General features: G+C 43.0%; 1 protein-coding gene across 1 annotated transcript; it reads right to left on the bottom strand.

The window, feature by feature from the left end:
- Positions 1–592: 592 nt before the first annotated feature.
- Positions 593–19,697, bottom strand: rbm38 (RNA binding motif protein 38). The gene is made up of 4 exons (XM_070968142.1): positions 19,206–19,697; positions 17,640–17,763; positions 15,291–15,345; positions 593–3,818 (listed from the first exon to the last, which is right to left on the bottom strand). Exons 1-4 carry the CDS (start codon positions 19,425–19,427, stop codon positions 3,467–3,469), a joined length of 753 nt encoding a protein of 250 aa, XP_070824243.1. The 5' UTR covers positions 19,428–19,697; the 3' UTR covers positions 593–3,466.
- Between the last annotated feature and the right edge of the window lie 590 nt (positions 19,698–20,287).

A 20,287-nucleotide genomic window follows, 5' to 3' on the forward strand; every position in this document is an offset into this window, starting at 1 on the left:
AAGGAGCGTGGAAACCCTGTAACTGAGCAGAGAGGTTTAGGGAGGCAGGTGTTGGAAAGGGGGGAGACTGAGGGCAGGATAAGGGTGAGGCGGGGATGTGGGTATGATATGAGAAGGGTAAGAGGGCATGGGGCAGGTGAGGGTGGAGTAAAGGTATGGGGGTTGGGGGTTGGGTAGGGTAGAGAGGGCAACACTCTGGGTTTGTGGTCGTTTCAAGTTGGGTTAGACCAGTGAAGATGGGCATGCTTTTCATTATTCATCTGAATTTATCTCCATTTTAGTTTTTTTTTAGGTTCATTTTGTTTTCTGCACTTCAGACACAAGACGTGGATGTATGATACCATTAGATTTTACCAGGGTTTCACTATTTTCAATCACTACATTTTATCTGTGGGTTTGTGTTTGTGTGTGTGTGTGTGTGTGTGTGTGGATACTTCTGCAGTATGTGTGTGTGCAAGTGTGTGCGTGAGAGTGAGCGTGTGCATGTGTGTGCGCCTGCCCGTGCGTATGAGTGTGTTTGCAAGTGTGTGTATATGTGTGTATGTGTGTGATCAAGATTGCAGATACAGTACTTTTTATTTCGTTTTATTTTCATTACCGCTCTCCAGTTTCGTACCTGTGTTCATTTTGTCATCAATTTTTAAGACATGATCATTTCTCCTCCCCTCACTGTGGTATTTGCTATGATATTCATTTTTACATAAACCATCTGCTTTTTTGTTCTGCACCAGCACAATCCAAAGGAAATGTTGTATCCCAGACTTTGATAGTAGGTCTGTTCACTGCAGATCGGCTGTGCAAGCTTTACATTGAGTCTCCTTTTATTATTTGATCCTTACTGGGAGCACAAGGCGTTTCAATAAACATTTCAATGATAATGAACATAAAAACTTGACAGGAGGTTTGGCTCATTTTTCTTGAAACTTTGCACTTTGTGGGGTTGCTGGGGATGGAGGAAAACGTGAGCTGCAATGAACCACTTTGGCCAGAAGAGGGCGAAAAGAACACATCTCAGACTCCCATTTAAAACTTGAATTAGATGAAGGAAGATGAATTATTTCTGGGGAAAAATGAATCATAACGAGCAACAGTTCGCAGTGGCAAGTGTGCTTTAAGAAAATAAAATGCTGTGATAGGTTATATTAGTTCAAGGCATATAGGGAGATATGGTTAAGGGAGGGGCTGTTTGGGTGAGACAGGGTTCACCCATAGGCGTATTATTGCTCATATTTGAGAAGAAGATAAGTTTAAAACTGACACATTCATTTATCGTTCACTGTCTTCTGTTCTTGTGCATCACAGCTGATAAGCTACAGCAAGACTCCACCTCCAGCACCCGGACAAAACAAAGACAGTTGCAGGATGAGTCTGGTGATAGTCCACATGTCTCAACAAATCCCACAAAAATATCAAAACAACAATGAACTGCCATCAAGTATCGTCTGTGTAGCCAAAGCCTGGTCTATATTATTCCTCTGTGCCATAGATCTCCACTGTTTTTTAAAACTATAAATAAAACACATCAGTAAGCCACATTATTGCGCTGGATCCCTTCATTATGATGAACCTGGACACTGTATTGTATTTTGAGGAAATCCCACACACACCATCCTGCTGCTGCTGCTCACCAAATACTATCCATCCGCTGCTGAAAATAGTCCCAGACAAATATAATATTTAATCCCATTTGAGGAAAAGTTTTCTAAAAACTACTGTGTCCAGCTTTAGGATATTGTTCAGCCTTTAAAAAAGAAATTACATATATTCGCTTACTGTTTTTAAAGATTTACATCCTCAGTAAGAATGAGAGGCTTGATACCAGTAATATTTATCATACAGTAAACATGAAGCAATAGCCAGCACCTGGTTAGCTTAGCTTAGCATAAAGACTGGAAACAGGGGGAAACAGCTAGCCTGGCTTTGCCCAAATGTAACATAACCCACCTAACAGCTTCTCTACATGTTAGATCTTGTTTGTTTAATCAGTACAAAAACCAAAATGTAAAAATGATAATTTGCTGTTTGACTGAGCTAAAATTTTTGGCCGGGAGCAGTTACCAGATAACCAGTGGAGACTTCCAGCCAAGAAATAGCGTCCTTCACTTCAACACTTCTGTCAGTCCATCAGTAAAATGTGTCTTACGTGACTCATGTGTGACCGAGCAGGCTCCTGGCTGTGTCATGCAGCAGCTGTCCCACTTATTTTAACCACAATTACTGTAATTCCACCGCACTCAGATAACAATAGCATGTCTTAGAAATACTCTTTTTATTTTGCATATTTGTTTTAAATGTGATGTATGGCTTGGTTTACGACTACTAAGGTGGTGCCACAGCACCGTGAGACTCCAGTATCATCGCTAAAGCGTCCGTCTGTTTTCTGCAGCTGGGAGAAAAAACAAAGAAACAACTCTGACCAGTACAATGGGCTGGAAAAGGAGCTCGGTCCTGACACTGGCGTACACTGCATCGCTCTATTTCTCTCTCACTCACACACACGGAAACAGACACCAAATACACTCACGCATATTCAGTAACAACATACATCTTGACACCTACACCCAAACACAGTTACTTGATATGTATTGACAACTTTGTAATTGAAGTATTATAAACCCAAACAGTCCCCAAAGAGCGAGTTACAGGTCTAAAACAGCCTAATAAGCGGCCGCAGGAATTCCTTGTGATGACTGCTGTGTTTTACGTGTTAACAAAGTCCTTCTCTGGGTAATGTTCTAGCAGTAGCAATAGAAAAACAAAATACCAGTGTTGGCTACCTTATTCATGCTCATCCTTTATCATCATAATTGCATATTCTCTTAAACTGTGATTATCGCCGTGTAATGACTTGCCAGCGGTAGATAAAAGGAACAAAAGGGAATACAATAAACATTTTGTTCATTTGAGATGAGGGACTCATAAAAACGACAAACTGAACTAGGTACAGTGAGAGAGAGATCTCTAAGGCCATAGAGAGAAAGGTAACCTTGAAGAGGAGGTAATTGGACCTGCGTTTCTGAAAGAGGAACTGGCTCTCTGCTTGGCTAATGTCCAGCATTCATCTCAGAACCTTTGGAGAAACTGCAGCCGCAGCATCATGTCAAACAGACATATTTCACATTGTCTTTACCCGTCCACTCTCCAGAAGTCAGCCTGCCTCCAGCCTCAGCGCCGAGGCTCAAGGGTGAGAGAGAGAAACGTCCAGAGATGACCGGTCGCCTCACTCCAGTCTTGGACTTCTTATGAAAAACATTCAGATCGTATGCTGATGACGGTAGCGATAGAACATTTTCATTAACTATTACAACAATAATATATATAAAAAACAGGAATGAGAGTGCTTCCTAAAAGCCCTTTTTATTACATCACACCCTCTTCCTGGTTTTCCAGTCTCATCCTGATGATGTCACAGGTCAACAGTCACACTGTTTTGAATCATCAGTTCGGCAGCTCCGCCCGGCGCTGCTCACTGCATGCGGTCGGGCTGGTGCAGAGGGTAGTGGAGGAAGGCCTGCGGGGCGGCAGGCATACTGGTGAGCGCAGCCAGAGGAGGGTGGATGCCAGCCGGAGGGGTCGGGGATGCGGTGAGAGCGGGCGCCGGAGTGCTGGGGGAGAAGCTGTAGCTGAGGTAGCCAGCAGAGGGCGACGGTGAAGGGGTGTAGGGGTACTGCTCCAGTCCTGTAGGGGCGTAGTGGCTGTAGGCGGAGCTGTAGTCCAGGTAAGGGGAGGCGAGTGCTGCAGCTGTGGGGCTGAGCTGGGACTGCAGCACCAGGCTGGGATGGAGGAAGGCCTGGGGGTAGACGTACTGCTGGGCCAGCCTGGACAGACAGAGGAACAAGGGTTAGCACTCGAGATTAAAGGAATAACCAGCCAAAGATCCGTTTTTTTTTGTTTTTTTTTTTCGGAGGAATGAAAAGATAATCAGTGAGTCAATATTATGAGCAAAAACTGTAGCAAAAAACAAGCAATTAATCGATGCCAGCTTGGATGTGAGGATCGGATTGGATTTTCAATCAACAATCAACTAATTAAACAATCTTAAACCGACGAAAGCAGTAACAACTGAGATCAAAATCTGTAGCTTAACAGAAATGTCTGATTTCCATAACAAACAGCCGTTAAAGACAACAGAATCCACCTCGCCTGACAGCATCCACCTCCTCCCCCTTGTTTCAGAGCTTTTCCCATCGGGGTCCTGCCCTCAAAACCAACAGAAACAAACACTGCCATGCCCTCAGCCATTTCACTGCTACACTCCACGCTTGGTAAACACTGCTTTGCTTTAATTTCAATAGCACTCTGCATCTTTACTTCTCATTATAGAAGTATTTAATTGCCTTATACTGTTTTATGTTGTGTGTTATTACTGTTTTACTGCTGCATAACCAATTGGCCCTCGGGGGACAAATAAAGTTCTACTTGACTTGACCAGTTAATTAAGAAAATAATGGTCAGATTAATTGATAGTGAAAACAATAATCATTACCTGCAGCCCTCCTCTAGACTGCGCATGCAAATAAACTTTATGCTCACAGATACACAGCAGAGGGCAAACCTGGGAAGCAGCATTTTTTTTGTGTGTGTTTATATATAAATATACTCATCACTCTCTCACTCATCAGCCTTTAGAAATATCTTTGGTCTCTATTTTGGATTTCACTTTCAGCTTCTGACCCTTCTGGTATCTCCTCAGACATCCTGATGCACAGATACGGAGAGTTAAACGACACCATTACATTTGAAGAAATACACATATGTTTAGTACCTTTATGCTGTGATTAGTCTGTATATTTTGTGCTTTTATTTTATTTTTTCTATCTCTAAATGACTTTTGTTGTTGAGACAATGACAATAAAGCTTTCTACCTATGATCATTGTCAGCCACTTGATGCTGTATTTTTCATTTTGTCAGCTTCATATTTTCCTTTTTTTTTTTTTTTTTGGTTCATATATGACTTTTTTTTCTCATTTATGTTCTTCATATGGTATTTTTAGCTAGCAGGACACTGGAGCGTTTCTATTGGAGGATCATTTTCTTTGTTTTCAAGCCGTCAGTGCAGTTATACGTGCAAAGCTAATGCTAAGATAAGCCTCAAGAATAAATACATGTGATAGAGTTTCACACACAGGTCTGGCCACGTTCATGTCTGTGTCAGAATATCTGACAAGAAGTCAGCAAAATCTGATTATTGTCTATTCAGAGCCATCGCTCAGTGTTCTCCATGAGATCCGTTATGATTATTAAGTGTCATATAACCTACGGCAGTAACCTGAGACGGACACACACAGTCAGAGTTGGAGGTGTGTGTTTAAATACAAACAAACAGACAGTCAGAAGCTTCTTTTCTTTACATCCCAACATTAAAAACCTGAGTCCTACAAAGGCATCATCCTCCTCCTTCTTTAAGAGCAATTATCAGCACTGTTGCCTTAAAATAGACCTTTTCCCTGGTGTTTAAGTTTAATTAGCCCGCTGCCTGAGAAATGTTCAAAAAGAAATGCTTTGTTCCAAATGAAAAATCATCCATTTAAAAATGGACGCTCAATAACAAGAAATGACTCGGAATGACAACTGCTTTTATTTCTGAACTGAATAATCAATGTTTTTTTTCTAAAATGAGGTCTCTGCACACACACACACACACACACACACACACACACACACACATTCTGCCACAACAGATGCAGCGTATGAGACTGTTGATACTCGGAGCCACAGCAATAATGAGAGAAAGAAGCGCTCTACTGTCCTCCTGTATTCAGTCATGCCCTTGCCTGAGGCTGCCCACTTAACCTGAACTGCCTCAGTTACATCTGGCAACAGCAACAGCGATCATATCAGAGGAACTAGGTTATGCTGCTGTGCTTAAGTAAAAACAACAGAACATGACAGTATTTAACACTTAGGCTGCCGTAATCAGCGCCTACAGTCAGAGCCATTAACCTGACGCTAACCTTGTCACTGAGTCTGAACAGGTGATCAGAGCAGGGAGGCGGCCTGCTGCTGCTGCTGCTGCTGCTGCTGCTGCTTACCCCTAAACAGAGCAGGAGCAGGGATCAGGTCTGCTGACACAACAAACAGTGGGCCTGGGCCTGTTCACACCCACGCTGCTGTATACACAACACACACAGGCACACACCAGTGTGTACATGGCTGCATGGCTGACAGCACGCTCCAGTTTTCAACTAATTCAACCCGACTAAAAAACACTGAAGCCAACTGAGACTGAACTTGAGTGAAATATTTATTTTAGGACGCCACGTCTGAACAGGAATTTCAAATAAACATTTCCAGGATTTCCTCTTCGTCTCAAACTTAAAGGAAAAGTTCATGTAGTTCATTTTGGGAGATTTCGTTTCATGCCAAAAGTTAGAGGAGACGACTGTGAACATACATATCAACAGAACTTGACTTGTTGCTTTAACACAATGGTCCAATGGTGCGATTCTCACAGCTGTCAATAACCCTGATAGACTCTCTCATATGAAACAGGGATCTCTCATTCAGACTATGTCTATATGGTCTACTGATGAAAAGATTATTTCTTTCAGCTTCATCTGCACCAGGAGCAGAAGTTACGCAAAACAAAGTCAGCAGGACAATGGCCACAATGAAGTCAAATAACAAATTAACAAATCCACAAACCTTATAATCATGTTTGGTTTCTTTGATAGACACCGTGTAGAATACTAACAACCTTGAAGCAGATCAGGCAGACTATATGTGACCTGAGAGGTGACATTCAGGGCATAAAAAGTTCTTAAATACTTGATACTGCTTGAAAATGTTATTGCAGTAAGTGTGTGTTAATAACTGAAGGTGACTCAGATGAATGTTTAAAATTTTATCAACTCCTCTTTTCTCACATCCAGATTTTGGCAGCTGGAAATTCACACTGTCTACAGAGATTTTAGTGTGTAAATCGACTCAAAACTATCAAATGTGTGGAGGCAAAAATCAACACTTTCCCATTTTATATTAACAGGAAATGATGTAACACAAGTGCTGATAACCATAAATCAAACAGCGACTTCAGAATGTCAGAGTGCCAAATGTCCTTTACAAAGATTAAGATTTTGGACTTGTTTTTTGTCACCACTGCTCACAACAGCCCATTCAAAAATCAAGCATTTTTAGTGCAGATGCTGCAGAGCAGACTGCCTCCACTATATGTATTATTATCATTCCTGTGCTTAATGTTATCTCTTCTTCTCTCGCGTGAGCACAGTAAAGACTCACTTTGAACGCGGTCGCTCGATTGATGCTGTAAAGACCATGGAAACATTTTTAACTGAGTACTTTTTAATGACAGATTTTCTAAATGAGATTTTGAGCTGAACACTCTAAATGTCAGATTATCTTTTTTTTAAGATCACTGTCGGTTTGGTTTGATCAGATTTGATTGACGGTCGCCTGGCAACATGTGCAAACGACCCCACAGCTGTCATCACATTTTATTCAAATGTTGCTGCATGGAAATATGTTAGCATCAGCAGCTCTGCCGTGTCCCAATTTGAACCAGTTTAAACTTCTTTTAAACTGGTACTTTTAAGCATTGAAGACGACAAACGCAAAACCTGCAGACTAATGACATACAGCAACACATAAAGTCAAAGCACAGCTGAAGCTAATATCGCCCTGACCCCTCTGTATCCCTTCCCTCCTCGCTCGCGCTCCGTCAGTCTCTCCCAGAGCAGAAGTGCAGTGTCATTCCCACGGCTGTGTGCCGCTGCCTGCCAGCCTGCCTGCCTGCCTGTGCACCGGCCTGACTGATCCAATGTGACAGCGGCATCGTACGAGAGGGAGCTGTGCCTCGCCTCTCTCCTCCCAGAGCTTGGCATCATCGCTGGCTGTCAGACACACATTTTTATATATATACTGACACGGACATGCACGCAAAACACTCACACACAAACAGAAATCACGAATCACACATGCAGAAAACCTGCAAGACTGAAAGAAACAAGTATAATACACACTTGTGTGCAGTCAGCTAAGCAGCTGAGAAAGGGACGTGGATAAGTGTGTGTGTGTGTGTGTGTGTGTGTGTGTGTGGTGAGTGGGGGGTTCAGTCATAACAGGGCTAATTGGCGCAGCTGCATTGGTGTACGCTTACTAACAGACCCACGAGAGCAGAATAACCTCCACCGACTCCACTCTCCCTCCCCTCTTTGGGTTTACTGCCTCACAGCCAGCTTCCTCTGCACTCCTCCTCCTCATCCTCCTCCTCCTCCTCCTCACTGTCCTTCCTCAAAACCAGGCAGAGGGGTGATAACAAATAGGATGTGCTGAATGAAAGCAAAGGAAAAAAAACCCCAAAACATCTGCAGGTTTTTTTTTTTTCGTTGTTTGTTGAGGTTGTGAGCGGGAGGGAGAGGAGGAGGGAGAGATGCTGAGAGGTGAAGGATCAGCCATCATATCCCTCATGCCTTAGGACAGCCACGCTTTTAATAGTTCAGATCAGGGAGTGAGGAGGGTGAGTCAGTCAAAGAGACAAACACACAGCGGAGGAGACGCACACACATGACCCTCTGTCCTCTCCTGATACACACACACACACACACACACACACACACACACACACACACACACACACACACACACACACACACATATGGCTTGAGGCAGGGTGAGAGATAGAAAGGCCAACATCAGCGCTGGACACTCAGCTCTACTGTCAGCAACCAAGAAAGACATTTAAATTAATATATTATCACAGGGCTGCATGAAAGTGTGCATTCAGTGGGATGTTTACTGAATGTTACCATGACAGCGTCTTTCATGATCATCTTAATCCGTCTCCTTGCATGTGCTAAAAGTGCAAACCCTACGATCAAAAGGCCGTGCTGGCAGCGTAACGTAATCTAAATCATTTCAGTCTCGCTTTCACTTGTTGCATGACTGTTGCTCGTCCTACAGGCATTCAAAAACATCCAGTTCACATCAACAAGGAACTCGCCAGAAAAAAAGAGCAGATGCTAGATTTAGATAAGCTTTAATCGAGTTAGGAGAAAGCAGCTGTTTGCTCATCACGAGTCTGCAGCTGCAGCACAGCAAAAAGTCACTTCCTTTATCGAGAAGCAGTTCATAAAAAGTCGATAAATGGTTTAAAATGCATTATAATGTAGTTGTGAGCAGTTTACATTGACATTTATTAATGTCAACAAATATAGCTCCTGATGAAACACCTGTAGCTGCTGAAGAGACAGATGATCATAAGACAATAAAATGTATTCATATAACACACGTCCTGTATGAAATATGACATTTTTATTCATTAATAAACAGAGTAAATGCACCTTGAATTATCTCTGAGGTCAAGAATGAACCCTGCCTTTACCACAGTGTATATGTACTACTATGGTGGATATATATTTTACTATGGTGTGTATATATATATGTATTATTTATACTGCTTATTTATACAGAATTTTTCTACTACTGCAATTATTATATTCTTCTACTTGATCTTCTTCTTCTTCTTATTATTACTATATACTACTATATATTATTATATACAATTACTACTCTATATATTACCATACATTATTACTATTAGTTTTAGCAGTTGTAGTATTCTAGTATTCTATTAATGTTACTGAATGAAGAATGTTGTATAACAGATATTTCTATGTAGACGGTTGCTGTCTATTGTAGTATAATACACATAGTTTACATATTCACATTTACCTTTTTCTTATTATTTATAGTTGATTTATATTGTAGTATTGTGTGCATGTTTTTACATAGTTTTTGTATAATTTTACATATTCTCTAAGATATTTCTTATTTCCTTTTTCTATTTTATTCACTTGGTCTTCAATGGGAGCAACTGCAACTGACCCTGCAACATTTCCCCTCAGGGATCAATAAATATTGTGATTCTGATGACTGAAGTTCAGCATGTCTTCATGAGTTTTGAACACACAGATAAACATTTTTAAACCTGCCTGTTTATACATGCCTATTTACAGTTAATATGTTTTAGCAGCAGTATTACACTGTGATATCACTCGTTCATTAAGGGTGTATACAGAGGGTATAGTTGTTGAAAAATACTTGAACAAAGTACTAACAAAGTGGACAGTTTGGTGCTCAAATGACTGAACAACAAACGCTAAAAAACTGCAAAAGAGAAAAGATGCAAAAATGCAAATGCAGATCAAAACGTGTGTCATCTGCTAACAGACAGCTGAACAAAGCGGGAGCTTTCTGTGCCGTGACAAGCTCCCAACATGACCTTTTTTTTATTGTTTTTCAAATTAGGTTTTTCATCCGACAGAAGCGGCTCTCCTAATTGGGTCCCTGGGTAAGAGAAATATACACCTGAGAGTTCCCTGTCTGCCTACAGCCCTCGACAGACAGAGAGTAATGACTGCAGGCTGAGACTGAGGAGGAAAGAGAAAGTAAGATCATTTAGAGAATCAAGAGACGTTGAGAGAAAGCAGTCAAGTACGTGAGCGCGTTAAAGGAGTCGACGTGTTTTAAGAGTCACTCCATCATAACTGCGTTTCACAAGCAGAAACCCGCTCCAGCGCCACGTCTGCCACCGGCCCTGAAGCTTCACTGAACCCAGCCACAGCTACGCCCGGCCACAGGTGTGCTGTTAGTCTGCGGCGCCCCCCTCCTCCATCCTCCCCCTGTGTGTTCCACTGCTTCAACAGGAAGCACCCCCACCACAGCCGCCCCTCCACCTTAAGCAGCCTCACCACACATCCCTCTCCTTCCTCTACTTTCTTTCTCTCAAAAAATAAACACCAGAATGATTTTTGAGAAGAAAAAAAAGAAAAAGAATTTCACTTCTGCCAAGCGTTGGGTGCTACAGGCAGACAGCAGGCAGCCATGGGCGACAGATGTCCCCCTCCCCTTCCCCTGAATGAGAACATCCCTCTCCTCCTCCTCCTCCTCCCCCTCCCCCAGACTCAGCTGTACCTCAAAGCCACGTTTGGCATCAGCCCGTCCTCTGTCCTCTTAAAACTTCAAGCAAATACGCCCAAGCAGCAGACAGAGCTGTGCTTTGTTTGAGTTTATCTTTGCTATTTGCTGCTCACTGTGAGTGCGACTGACAGACAGAAGCCATGTGTGAGTGTCAGACCCTGAAGCCCCCCCAGAAGGCCCACAGCGGGGAAGACGAAGGAGAAACAGAAGATCTGCAGACATGTTTAGGTTTTACATTTAAAGGAATAGTTACTACTACTACTACTACTACTACTACTACTACCACTAGTTAACTATTCACTTTTCTTGCTCTTTCAGATGAGAATATTGATACCACTCTCATATCTCATTACATATGAAGCCACAGCTTAGCTTTGTTAGCTTAGCTTCCCAAAACATCTGGAAGCAGAGGGAAACAGCTTGCCTAGCCCGGCTCTGTCCAAAGCTAGCAAAATCCACCTACGAGCTCCTCCAAAGGTTCCACATCTCACAACCACATCTGGTAAATTCTAGGAATCCAGACTTATTAAGCAGGTGCCAGCCTGACTGAACGTTAGTGTCAAGTACAAAAATTCAGCGTTTCAGCTCAGTTTGTCTATTTATTCACCTTTTTGTTTCTGTGTTTTGTATGTTTTTGTTGTCCTTGAAATATTCTTGCTCTGTCATGAAAATCAGTTTATATAAAAACCAACAACCGATGTCATAACATGCATGTGAATGACTTGTGTTCATGAGTGTGTGTCTGCTCACAAAAAATTTACCATAAAAGATTTATGAATTAATTCAAAAAGTGCGTCACTTTTCACACCACAGAAATTTTGTGAGGGACTGAAAAGGCTCCTGTTCTTTGTCGGCAGCACAGAGCTGTTTAAAACATCTCGAAGTCGTTCCTAAAATAAAACTTCATTTTGCCAAGAAATGTTTCAAACTGACTGCAGTCATACTGATCATGTCAAAGACCCGTCGAGCCCCGAGCAGAGAGATCAGAGCTGGACAGATGCGCCCTTCACGTGTACAAAAACTGAAAAACATAAAGAATTGAGAGGCTGTATGTTTATTTATCTCTCATTTAAACATAAACAATTAATGTCTATGAGAGGAGTTAAACCACAGAGGCTCGTCAGTTCATGTAAAGAGTCGATATGACCTCAGATCTCCTTCAGATAAAGTCGTCTTGATTAGTTAGCTGTTCAATTAACACGTAGGTGCAGAGACAAATGACAGTGACAGGAATTCAACTCAGAGAGTTTCCAGTTGACGAAAAGCGAGTCCGCCATTCACACAAAGCAGCTGTGCTACTTCTGAGATCTCCTGAGGTTAAAGTTTCAAAAATTGGTATCGCTTCTTCTTCTTCTACAACAGATTTTTCCCTAAATACACCATCAAAGAATAAAACCGACGGCCGTCATAAACAGGTCGTTAGGTTAGATTTCCCCTTCACACAAGCAAAGTGTCTTTTCTGTTCAGAGGATTTGCTTCTTTTCTATATTTTTATTGTCAACTGAATATCTTTGTGTTTCAGACTGTGGAAAATTATGATTTTTTTTACTATGTTCTGATATTTTATTGACTATACGATTTATCAATTAATCAAAATAGGGTTGACAGATTAATTGGTAATAAATCCTTTGGTGCAGACCAAAATGTGTTGCTGTTAAAATTTAACTCAGAGGTAAATTAAAAATGATCTTCTTGGAAAATAAAAGCTTTATAAGATGTCATTGAAGATCATTATGAGTTAAAGGGGATTAACAGCTTTCCAACATTTCAACAGTATTAAGCTTGATTATAAAAAGTCCTCCACAATTTATCAATGAACATTTGTTTTATTTGTGCTTTCCAAAGGCAGCTAAGTCTACCATTGGTCTGTAGGTCTGAGCGAATCGTGTCACTGTGCAGTTATTTTCTCCATCAGTCAAGCTGCTGACCCTTCTCTTGATTGATTAATTGTTAAAATGTCAGAAAATAGTGAAAAATGCAAACAGGAATAAATCCAACAGATGTGGAGCTCAAACACGTCTGTTAGAAACATCTCAATGGTCGCGTTTGTAGGCGTTTCGACTCTGATTAGCAAAGCGCCACCTTCTGTGTGTGTTTGCCTTCCGGGTGTGTTAGTCAGTTATTCCTGGTGATCTTCTGTTTTCCTCTTTTGTTTCAGTTTGCGAGGTGCTAAAGCCGCGACTCTTCCTGGAAGCAGAGATTAAAAAGACCGACTCCCTCTGCTTCACTGTGGGAGACTTTCAATCAACCCTCATCACTCATTCATAGACTCATCTGGGTCAGCCTCAATTCCCTCATCACTCATTCAGAAATTGAGGACTGCAATATTAATAGCACTCAGAACAGTTGAGGTTTTTAATGGACTTTTCTGTCGCCGCAGGATCAGAACTTGTCAGCCTGGAGAAAGTTAGTGCGAGGAGCTCTTTTCCAAAACACTACATCACGCATATTCCTTAGAAATGCCTCTAAAATACCGAAGATCAAGTCTTTTGTGTCAACAAAGACCGAAGCAGGTTTTCATCAAAGAAAGCAACAGACAGCTGAGACACTGGTGGACAACATCCTGCAGCAGCCGAACACCGAGGATCTGAGTCAACCTTCAGTCCGCGTTCGACTGGGTTGGCTCTGTTAGAGACTAACAGCCCTGGGAATGAATCACCCCCCATGTTTCACTCAGGAACTGAGTCATTAAAGCTTCCTTTCTGTGCTCACAATGAAACTCCAGGAGTCTGGATAAGGAGACAAAACGTCCATCACAGGTGGATTACAGCGAGGTTACGAGCAGGTCGAGCTCCTGAGAAACCCCCGAGCCTCCCACGATTAATCAATCAAGGGAAAATTAATCATCAACTATTTTTCAAGCAAAAATGTCAAAAATTTCCTCATTCCAGCTTCTCAATTTGCTGCTTTTCTTTGTCATTTATACAGTAAATGCAGAGTCTTTGGATTTTGGACTGTGGGTTGGACAAAAGAAGCAATCTGAAGACATCGCTCACAAGTTTTTGGTATTTTCTAGACAAAACAAATTAAGAGTGAAACTCGATAATGAAAATAATCTTAAGTTGCTGCCCTTACATATATTAAGTTGACTCACATTATGACAAAAAAAAGTGTCAAATCCTCATATTTGAGAAGGTGGAACCGGCAAATGTTTGTATTCTTCCTTGAAAAGTGATAAAAGGCTTAATCAATTCCATAAAGCACTCCTGATTATTGATTTTCAACCTGGCCTAACACAGTGGTTCTCAAACTAATGTAAAGCCCTCATCACAGGGTGTCTGTGAAGAGTCTCGGTCATCCAGATTCTGGTTTTCCAATGAGGGTTGACTCTAGGACAGCTGGACTTGGTCCTCAGATTGTTTCAGTGTTTCACAGTGTTTCGCAATAAAGAGCCAGATATTATAATAATATAAATAATTCTGTGTTGCAGAAGGATCTTAATTCCTTATTTAATGCAGTGTTGCAGATACAGATCCGGTGCAGATTTGGACTTATTCCCCCGTTGATAGCAGCACCACAATGCTGCAGATGAACGTTTTATATGTGATCCAGTCCTGCTGTACGCATATTGTTTCGTTTATTATTAAGCGATATACTGTGGACAGACGGTAGACTAGAAATTCGCTGTGTTTATGTCGTTTCATTCATTGTGACAGAGAGGTGCAGCCGTGAGTTTTTCTTCAACTTCCTTAGCCTTATCTTGGCACCAATCACAGTCCTTGTGGTCTCGACGTGGTACTGACATGTACAAGCCTACATCTGTAACCCCATAACGCTGGACTACGAATTCAGCTCGTGACCACTGAACCACTGGCCTAATACACCCAGAGAAATTAAATAGATATGAATGGCATGTTTATGGAAAAAGATGAGTGATAACTGCAGCAGTGCAGTGTATGTGTGTGGAGAGGAAAGAGACGGGATGCAGGGAAGTTTGACTAAATGGCTCAGTGAAGCCCAAGTCATGCATGAGTGACATTCAGAATTGAGCTTCTCATGAGTTTAATGGACCAGAAAGAGAGCGAGAGAGCACAGAAGACACATCAAAACACAACGTACAGATGCAGAAATAAAGGCGCCGGGCTGAACACATCTTTGAGTTTAAACAAGCACCATTTGATGCTTTTTCTCCCTTTTCTTCACATTGCAGAGTGGCACTAACTACCACAACCGGAGCAAGCGCTCACAAATGTCAAGGGCGGAGGAGTGAATTGTGTTGCGGACGAGGAGGCAGCAGGTGTGAGAGAGAGAGAGAGAGAGAGAGAGAGAGAGAGAGAGAGAGAGAGAGAGAGAGAGAGAGAGAGAGAGAGAGGGAGGTGGAAATAGAGGTATTGATTCTTCTCTGTCTTACCCATATTGCCTCTGAGCCCACATGGGATGGACTTGCTGAACTCCAACAGAGAGACCTGCAGTCAAAGAGAAAGAGAGGAGCAGTGAGGAGGGATATTCAGCGACTGGCAGCACAGGCGACGAGAGAGAGAGAGAGAGAGAGAAGGTGGACAAGGACAGAGCTGAATCTCTGCTTCTCTGCTTGTTTGTTAGCGTGTATACAGGGGGTATCAGAGACCCCTCCAGGGACGTATCCAGAGGGTGGCACCCTGTTATCCTAAAGCATGACTGGCTGTGTGCCCAGCAAGAGGCGGGACCTTAGTTCAAACCAACAGACTGACGATTATTTTTTGTTTTCTTTTATATGTAGCTACTTGATGAGGTACGGGACATAAATGTGTTCACAGGGTCAAATTGTGGGGACTCACCTTCCTTAAAGGGACAAGGACAAAACCCCAAGTCCCCATAATGTAAATCATTAGATTTTATGATGAAGGCTTGGGTTATGGTTAGCATACGTGTCCAGGAAATGAGTGTAAGTCTGTGTAATGTCCCTAAAACTGATGGAAACACAACTGTATGTGTGAGTGTGTGTCCGTGCCACCCCAGCGTCAGTGCTGCACTCTGGTGTGCCCAGTCAAAAAAGTCTGGACATGCCACCGAGAAACAGACACACACACGCACAGACACACTCACGCAAATAATGATGCACTCTACTGCGCACAAACATCTGTGACCTCGCTGCCTCCAGAGTTCACCGGGAATCAGCTGAGGCTGAGTAAGAGAGGAGAAACTTATCCTCCTCCCTTTCCTCCTCCTCCTCTCTGGCCCTCCTCTGACTTCATTTCAACATTCCTCCAGCTATTCATTCCTCTCTTATTTCTCCTTTTACTGCACTGCCATGACTTCATCAGCACTCCTCTTTTGTTCAGCATATATCTAAACGCACATTTCCTTTCTTCACCCAGACAAAGACGAGACAGGCATGCAGTTATTTCTTGCTCTTAACAGTCCCATCCCCTCTTTCTCTTCTTATTCTCTCCCTCTCCTCTCCTCTCTGTTCTCTCAAACACAATAACAAAATACCAAGCACTGCCATCTCCCATCAGCTGCATGCTTGGGGAGTTGCGTCGCAGCGCTGGCCCTGGAATAAGGACACACAGTCAGTTGTTGTTGGCGCCGCTGTTTGTCAATCACACCTACACTCGACTGTATTTCAGCCAGCGAGCTTTAAAATGAAGCAGCGAGGGAAAGCTGCTGGTGTGCACCGAGACGTCGGAGGGGGAGCGCGACACATTTGTGCTGGTGGTTAATGCTGAAAAAGCCCAGCGGCGTGCAAGCTGTGCATTAACTCAAGTACACAGAGATGAATGCATGGTGGGAATGAGCAGAGACAGTTGGCTGAGAGACAACCAGTGGTTGTACATATTTAATCTCTAATTTCTACATATATTTATTGTTTTTTATTTTTATTTCCTGTCTGGCAGCGGTGGGTTTCAGTTAATGTCAGCGCAGCATTCAAATAAACTTGCAGAGACTCAAAGTTGCTCAAAGCCATCAACAGAGACCATTTAGCTGCATTCAGCATCATTTGATAGCATTCACACGATCCTCTTCATCACATCCGAGCTGTTTGTCTTCCATGTTTAATTTCTCCTAGGACATGCAGTGGCTTATGGGTGAAAGCTTCACCATTTGACAGAAGCATGAAATTTTATCTTTGATCAACAAATACAAAAAAACTCATGTTTACTGTGGTGGGTTATAGTTGTTGGGTAAGATTCAAGTCCCTGCAAGCTATTGGCTACCTGTAAACTGGTACAACAATTTGCAAAATGATTTCTCTCTTTGGAAAATTGTCTGCAATTAAAGGATAAGTCCCGGGTCCGTTTCACCAAATCTGCAACCTGCAAGCTGTGACATGTAATGTGAGATAATATCCTCTCATTAAGATGAACATGGGTTTAATTTGATCCCACACTGACCATCATGCTGCCTTTAATGCTCACTAACACACCAATTCTGCAGCAGAAAATTGTCCTGAACAAATGCACTTTTTACTCCTGATTCAGTCACATTCACTACAAACTACAATACCCATCTGTTAAAGGGAATTATTTGGCCCCTTTTAGAAAGTGAAACCGTTTGTAGCCTGTTTTTAAAGATTTATATCTTCAGTAGCAACAGGGCAGGGAAGTTTGACAGTATTCAGAGATGGTTTTTGGTCTTGCTATGTTTACAACAACATCATGAATATCTGCAACTTTACCCTTTAAGTGAACTTAATGATTCAAAGGTATTTGGCCATAGCATGACCACAACATCCTGCTGATAAGATCCTGTGTGTTTAGCAGTGATCTAACAAACTCACTTGTCTGCGAGCTGCGAGGCTTCGCTCCCAGGTACGCCAGGTTCACGTTGGCCTTCCTGCCGTCGATGATGGGGTTTGCGTCTTTGCACGCCCGCTCTGCTGCCCCCCTGTCCACCATGGTCACCTGTTGACAGATTCAGCGCGTGAACTATTAATGTCACTTCAGTTCAAGCTACAAAACTGTATGTGAAAGTCTCTCTGTTCAGTGTGGAAGGAGTGATTCCAGCATGAGTGCTCCGATGAAGCAACAGACCCAGAGCTGGGCAGCCCTGAGGTAGCTGCTGTCCTTGTCTCTCCTTGGATGATTCAATCTTTTGCTAAATGCGTGAGGAGACACTGACTCCACTTTATGAAGGCAGCAATCAGAGTGTTTTAAGGCTTCCAGTGGAGCTTGTGTGGGAGGCAGATTTGTTTTTTCAGACTGGGCCACAGAGGATGAGAAATCTACCTTGAGGGAGTGAGTTGAGGAGTGGGCAGATAGTAGTGGGAAGGGGTGGTGAAGGTTAAGACACACACAGTGCAGCTGCACTGACTGTGTGAGGTAGACTCCATCACCAATGAATGTGACACTGAAAGTAAAACTACTCCGCTTGCTTTCGCTTCGCAGCATCAGACTCTGGACTCGTGTGCAAACACAGAGGCCGCGGACGGTTTGAGATCGCAGAGGTTCGAGAGGCCGCTGCAGGGAATTAAGACAGCTGATGGGAAGTCAGGGGTGAAATGATTGTGCTGTCCCAAAGCAGGAGAAAACAACTGAATGCACACCAGTCACCTGACTGGTTCACTGGCTACGCAGAGGCAGAGATAACACGAGCTGCTTCTCAACACATGAATCCATCTCTTCTCATCTTTCACACACAAACTCAGAGTCACTCAAACGAGCAAACAAACCCATCCTGGCAGAGAGGGGGGAAGGGCTTCATGGGAGGAAGTCAAAATGAAACTACTGCAGTCTTATCTTGCACAGCCAACTGACATGTCACACCTCTGTGACCAAAGACTCTCCCCCTTGTCCTCTCTCGGTCTCACACAGCAGAGAGACACACATCTGTCCCCAGATGCAGAAGCTTATTACCATCTCGTGCTCCCCTGCCTGTGTCTCTTGTTTCGGCACAGAAAGCAGCACAGTGCGTCCTCACGCTGTGCACCTTCCTCCACAATGCTCTCCTGTAAACTGTGTGGGTCTAATTTGTACTTCGGGGGCCGCACAGATAATTGATGACACACTTGTAAGAAATAATCTGCCACTCATGCTTCAAGCATGTGACTGCCACCACCCGACACTGAGCATGAACAAAGTGGCAGTGTGTGCAGCCTCCGAGGCCCGGGGCAGAAACGCTGCAGGAGCTTGTGATAACCGGGAGATTAAAAAATACAATTAAACATAAAGATAAAGTAAACTCATTACTGGCTGCAACAGACGCGATCTGGTGTGTTTTCAGCTCCCCGACTATCCAATTAAAGTCAGAGCGGCTGATAAAACCTTCATTAAAGCCCATATTTCACTCTACATGTGTTCAGCTCCTCATTTAATCCACCAGAAAACTGAAACTTAAATGAACTCACAAAGCCGTATCCTCTGGACTTGCCCGTCTGCTTGTCTGTGATTACCACCGCCTCGTCGATGTCCCCGAAAGTCTCGAAATATTTCCGAAGTGAAGCGTCGTTGGTGTGATACGGCAACCCGCCGACAAAAATCTTGGTGTAAGTCGTGTCTTTCTCCATGGTGGGGTGCATTATTTCTAACGGGACCCCGACCAGCTGTCCTAAAAACAGCGGTGAACTCATGCGGCTTGAAATAAAAAAACAAAAAAAACAGGAAGAATAGCGCAAAGAAGAAGCAGCAGAGCAACTTTACGCTCCTTGGTCACCGAGCGGCTATAATGACGATGACAGCGCGTCCATGGCCAAACACGCAGCCTCCTGTGGCCTCACGTACAGCTTTGGGACGTACAGTCTTCCTGACAGGTGTCTGGGAACCTCACGTCTCCTGTTCCGGAAAAAAAAAAGTCTTTAAGCTTCGGTGGGCGCGTCTTTGCGTGCGCCCACTGCGCGTCTGGTCCAATAGACGAGCGGTGCGTCTTTTCCATTGGCGCATCCCGCCTCCCGCTCCACCCTGCACACACACGCACACACACGCACAGGAAACCCCCACACAGCAGCTGATACTTCTGCCAATAAAATGGAGAAACATTTGAATAAATTGCTACCTCCTGCAGTAAAGAGCAGACCACCAAATGTCAGTGTAAAGCCTGGGAGAATATCATTCATAAGGATTCATGGGAGACTTTTTATTCAACATTTATTTGACATGATTTTCTGAATTAACTCTCTCTACTGTAGCTGACGGGAAGGAGGCTGTGTAAGCACTGATCAAAGCAGCTAGAAAGTCAATAATGGAGAAACTGACGTTTGGACTTAAATTGGGTCCGATTTGTGCCAAGATCTCTGGTTAAATCAGACACCAGATGTCTCATTTTTAATTTATGATTTTATGAAAGCTTTATCTTGTTTTTATTTTTTGTTTTAGCTCCCATAACTGCTGTTTATGCAGCAGTAAATCCTCCATCAGAGGGCTTCCTGCAGGCTGACTGAGGGCCTGGTAGTCTTGGTATTAGTATTTTGAAGGTTTTCTATTGGAAAAAGGT

The sequence above is a fragment of the Chaetodon trifascialis genome, chromosome 8 (assembly GCF_039877785.1).
Source record: "Chaetodon trifascialis isolate fChaTrf1 chromosome 8, fChaTrf1.hap1, whole genome shotgun sequence".
Lineage (NCBI taxonomy): Eukaryota > Metazoa > Chordata > Actinopteri > Chaetodontiformes > Chaetodontidae > Chaetodon > Chaetodon trifascialis.